At 53.7% G+C, this 5,092-nt stretch overlaps 1 protein-coding gene across 5 annotated transcripts in view; it reads right to left on the bottom strand.

Annotated features, from left to right (window-relative positions):
* Nucleotides 1–842: 842 nt before the first annotated feature.
* Nucleotides 843–5,092, bottom strand: part of HMOX2 (heme oxygenase 2) — a 32,792-nt gene continuing 28,542 nt past the window's right edge. For all 5 annotated transcript variants that reach the window (XM_072835583.1, XM_072835580.1, XM_072835581.1 and 2 more), the window contains exons 2-6: nt 4,819–4,945; nt 3,556–3,673; nt 2,691–3,182; nt 1,637–1,763; nt 843–1,549 (exon numbers count right to left, since the gene is read on the bottom strand). In XM_072835583.1, coding sequence (XP_072691684.1) covers nt 1,422–1,549; nt 1,637–1,763; nt 2,691–3,182; nt 3,556–3,673; nt 4,819–4,904 — 951 coding nt within the window. In that variant the 5' untranslated portion in view covers nt 4,905–4,945 and the 3' untranslated portion in view covers nt 843–1,421. The remainder of the gene's footprint in view (nt 1,550–1,636; nt 1,764–2,690; nt 3,183–3,555; nt 3,674–4,818; nt 4,946–5,092) is intronic.

The raw sequence follows: 5,092 nt of genomic DNA, 5'->3' as shown, positions 1-5,092 counted from the left end.
GCCTGGCTTCCTTCTTTGAGGGGAAAAAGGGAGGGGGGCTAGAAGTGGTCTAGGGGCTGAGGCTTGAGTCCTCAGGGTCTTCGTGCTTCTGCTATACTGACTGCCCAGGGGTGACGCCAAAACCCAGTGTAGACCAGCCCCAGGTTCTAGCTGGGACCAGACTGGGGTAGGAGTTGACTTCATTGCACTAGAAGGTTACCTTCCTATCTCTGACACTGATTTCACCCATCTCCATGCCATGGTCTCTGCCCACACAGTCTGCAGGCTGGAGTCCCCCTGGCTTGAGCTCCGGGTCATCCCACCCTATTTGCCTGTAGGCAAATACCCTTTTCCCCCTTAAGCCAGACACAGCCACTGGGGTTGGGGTTTCTGGTATGAAAGCTAATTGGGGGGTGGGGGGCAGCCAGTCGGCCCCCCTGGTTCTGAGCCAGCTCCACCCCCATCCTCATCTGAACTGTGAAAATGGGTAGGCTGGGTCAGCAGTAGGAAGACAAAGTTTTCCCTGCCATTTAACCCTTTTCTGAATAAAACTTTTGCAGATCCTCAATATATTAAACAAGAAACAACTTCCTATCAATAAAAATATTTAAGTTCGCATTTGTATTTTAGACCCTGAATTGTTGCATAATACAAGTATATGCACTTTTAAAAATCCTTATTTATAAACAAATTTCAAAAAGTAGGGAACCTCCAAAGTACTTCTGAGAATCACATCAAATTTGTGTGATGAGGTGGTCTTGCTCTGGGTGGAGGGCTGCAAGGTGACCAGGGGTGTCGGGAGCATGAGAAGGGCAGGAGTAGCTGAGGAGGAAAATGTTCTCGCCAGAAAAGAGGGAGGCAGCTGTCAGAGTCCACTTTATTGAGTGCTGTAGCATTTACACAGGTCAAGGGAGGCAGGCGATGGGCCATGGCTAAATAGACCCCCTCTCCAGGGTTTCTGCTTGAGAGGGATGAGGACTGGTTGGTTCAGGACGGTGCAAGCCACCCCTTCTCCTCCCCCAGGAGAGGCTCCCTCCCTCCCACAGAGCTACAGCAGCCTGGGCTTGCCGGCTGCACTATGCCCATCAGAGGAAAGGTTCCCACCTAAATGCTAACACAGGAGAAGAGTGAGGGAAGGAGCCTCAGGGTGAGCAGTGTGGACGCCCCAGGAGCAGAGCTGGTTCCAGAGGCCCAGGCTGGCCTGCTGAGTTGCACTGGCTGCTCCCGGAGCCAAAGCCTCATGGCTGCAGCCAGCTCAGCATCAAGCCCACAGAGGACGCTACAGGCAGAGGCTTTAGCGTCTGGCTTTTATTGGTTGCTTGTTTTCTCAAACCCAGCATTTAAAAAACAGTCACCTGAGGTGGTAGTTCAGTCACCGGTGGAGGCAGGGGCAGGCCAGTGGTCACTTGGGAAGAGGGTGCCAACGTGGTATGATGGGTCCTTCACATGTAGTACCAAGCCAAGAGGCTGGCAACCAGGGCCACACCAGCGGCCAGAATGAACTGCAGGCTGGGCTGACTCAGCACAGCCAGGGCTGTTCGGAAGGGGCAGCTGCTGCCCTCCAGGGCACCTGTGTGGTGGCACCAACAGGGGACATGGCATCAGTGGGGAACATGGACACACCCTGGGATGAGACTTTGGGACAGGCAAGACCTACCTCTGTCTGGTTTAGCAGCATAGTAGGGGCATTTACGCACATCTCCCTTCCCATCGTGCACTGGGACTCCGTCCTCCAGGATCTCTCTGGCCAACAAGGAGCCAGCCTGGTCCAGTTCATCAAATATCTGCAGGAGCAGGGGATGAACAGACATCACTGGATTGCATACACTCTGCTCTCAGAAATCTCTCTCTTCCCCTGAGCGGAGGGAGCTAGAACCAGCAAGACTTGCTCAGGAGAGCAAACCAGTAAATCAGCAGCCCTAGTGAGCAGCAGGCACCACCACAGCGACCTCACGCTTCTCCCTGGCACAGCTCTTGAAGTGGGACCACACCTGTGCTGCAGCATCTCACCACTGCTGACTCTGGTGGCTCCACCCTGGACACTGACCAGACAACACAGCCCACAGCTGGAACTCCCAGGGAGAAACAATGAGGACAGAACAAAAGCGCTGCCCCCACAACACGCTGTGAGCGCTGGCACTTTCCCATTGTCAGTGCCTAGGTATTTTTACTGAATGACAGGAACATGGGACAACTGAGGCCCCAGCAGGCTTGCTGATGTCAGACTAATCGGACAGGCCTGCAACTGGGGCTGGAGCCTCACTCCCCGTGCTGGCCACTCCTGGTGCTGAGGGCTGGCCTGGGCCCCGGGACAGAATCAGCCTCCCCAGGCGTGGCTGCATCTAACAGTCATTTGTAAACAGAGTTCTTCTCACTCTTAGTTCTGTGAACTTATCAAGTGAGACTTTTCATAGCAACCCTTGCTAAAAAAGGAGGAAATCCACTCAAGACAATCCTGTGGTGAGAGAAAAGGAGACAGCTTCATTCTCTCTGAACCCTCAGTGCTAGGACCTCACCCTCCCCAAAGTAAGCACACAGGGCACCTGTCAAACAGCGGAGCCATCACTGGGCTCATGCCCTCTGGCCGATTTGGTCCTGTACTTTCTGGCAGCCCACAGCTCATCTGGCCTAATGCACTGAAACCTGTTTGGGCAGCTCTGGATTGGCTCTTACCATCAGAGGCCCCCCTCCAGCCCAAGTCCCAGCAGTACCTGCATGTTGTACTCAAAGGCCTTGTTGGCCTCCTCCACAATCCTTTCCTTGGTCTTCAGGTTCAAGTCCAAGGCATTCATCCTGGCCCGGTACAACTGTTTGAACTGTTGTGCATTGTCCACGTTCTCAAACAGGTAGAACTGGGTCCCTTCTCCCGTGCTAGGGAGTTTCAGGGCCCGCTGGGCCACCTTCTTCAGCACCTGGCCCCCCGAGAGGTCCCCCATGTAGCGGGTATAGGCATGGGCTACCAGCAGCTCTGGCTCATTCTGCCCCACGTAGTGGATCCGCTCCACATACTTTTGGGCAGCCTCAGAGCACCGCACCTTCTCCTCCCAGTCCTCACCGAAGAAATACTCCATGTCCTTGGTCAGTGCCTCCTTCCGGTGTAGTTCCGTGGGAAAGTACAAGGGGGCAAAGGCTGGGTGGTCCTTGTTGCGTTCCATTTCCTCCTCGAGGGCGGAGTATGTGAAGTAAAGTGCAGTTGTGGCCAGCTGTTGAGGGTAAGGGGAGACCATGGCAAAGGGCTGCAGGCCTTGCCCAGCGAGCATGTCTCATGAGCCCACTGCTCCCACCACCCCGATCCCCAGAAGCCCATGTTTATACAAGGAATCATTTCACACCCAGGAAACTTCATGTTCCTTAAAGAAATGACATGGTGAATTCTTTGGAACGTGGATACTTCTGCTTCCTGCATATCACTGCGATGCTATTCTATTTAAGCCACATGAAACCGCAGTCTGCTATCAATGGAGTGGCGAGCGGGTGAGAAAAGGCCCAGCTGCCACCTCACAGCAGCTCCAAGGGGATCCTCCTCATGGGACCAAGGCCCCCAAAGTGACCCCATCCAGGACCAAGGGCACCCACCTTAAACAGCTCCTTCCTGATGTTGCCTTTCAGGAAGTCCTTGACAAACTGGGTGTTTTCTGCCCGGTCATGTGCTTCCTTGGTCCCTTCCTTCAGGAGCTCGGAGAGGTCAGCCATCCTGTGGAGATGGGCGTGTGAGTGCGTGTGTGTTAGCCCTGCTCGGTCTCAGGGTGGCCCCCGCTGAGCTGGAGGCAGAAGCTACTCAAAACTCCACTGCAGCACTAACACAGTCTGGCTGGGGAGCAGGCAAATGTGAATGGGCCCCAAGGACGTGGGCGCCATGTGGGATGATGGGCCTGTTCCTGAACAGTCCGTGTCTCTGTGAACCCCCCCCCAAATGAACAATGCTTGGTCTCTGTGGCCACCGTGTGCCTGAGGAAACACACACTTCTGATCCCACCAATATTTGCTGGCTTCTCCAGGGAGCAGCCAGTCTTTGCGAACGTGTTTCACAGAATCGTGCTGTGACGGACTGTGGATGTCCCTCCCTTGCCACCTTCCTCCCACCCTGACCCACAGCCTGTGCAGGTCTCCATGTCACTGGGCCCAGGTGTAGGATCAGAATGAGAGGGGCCAAGGCAGTGGGAACCAGGACCTAGATTTGTACTACTTAAAATGACACAGATGGTGTATGCCGACAGGTGCCACAGACCATATGTGACAAGGCAAAGGCCGCATGACCCAAAAGATGAGCAGCTCACGTGGTCCACACAATCCATCCACTAGAATGACAAAACCTTGGTCCCTCACAGCCCACCCTTTGCTAGCTTTTCTAAGAGATTAGTTCCTACCACCTACATGCTAAGAATCATTTATTATTAGCAATTATTTCAAGACATAAACAGCACTTTGTCAGTGACAGCGCTACAATGAGAAGAAGAACAATGGGAAAGAGGCTCTGGTCACTCAAGGCTTAGCAAGAACTGTCCCTACCCAGTAGGAAAAACTCTGGAGTCAGAGCTACTCCTACATTCTAGGGGGTGGAAAACACTGGAAAAGGTGCCAGGTTTGTCTGATGACCCTTTTTCAGCACAGATGACAAAACACTTAGGGTTTCAGAAAGAAAAAAGGATCTGAACTACCAATTCCATTCTTCAGCACTCCCTAGGGAAGCAAGGGGTAACTGCTCAGAAGCCCAGGGTGGCGTGTGATATATATCTCTGCAATTCCAGTCAGGGGTGTCTGTGGGTGGTGGGATGACCCTGACCACACCCTGGTGTCTGAGGCCCACAGGACTCAACACCGTCAGCCCCCAGCCCTCACCTGGTGTGGTTTTCCTTATCTGAGGCCCCAGAGCTCCTTTTCTCCGACTCATCCACCGCCTCTGAGGTCTCCAGTTCCGCTGACATTGCTGCTGAGTGTGATTCTTGCTGTGCTCACTCTTCTGGTCCTGAGGAGACACAAGGAGCTGGTGATACGGCACCCATGGCAGTCCGTTCCCCCAAACACTTGCTGGAACTGCTTTCCTCTGAGCCAATAGAACAGAGGAGTCACTCATGTGCCTTAGAAGTGTTTTCTTTAAAAATCAAGCTCTGCC

Source organism: Canis lupus, chromosome 8 (genome assembly GCF_048164855.1).
Source record: "Canis lupus baileyi chromosome 8, mCanLup2.hap1, whole genome shotgun sequence".
Classification (NCBI taxonomy): domain Eukaryota; kingdom Metazoa; phylum Chordata; class Mammalia; order Carnivora; family Canidae; genus Canis; species Canis lupus.
Note: the sequence above shows the minus strand (reverse complement) of the source record. Positions and strands in the feature narration are given on the sequence as shown.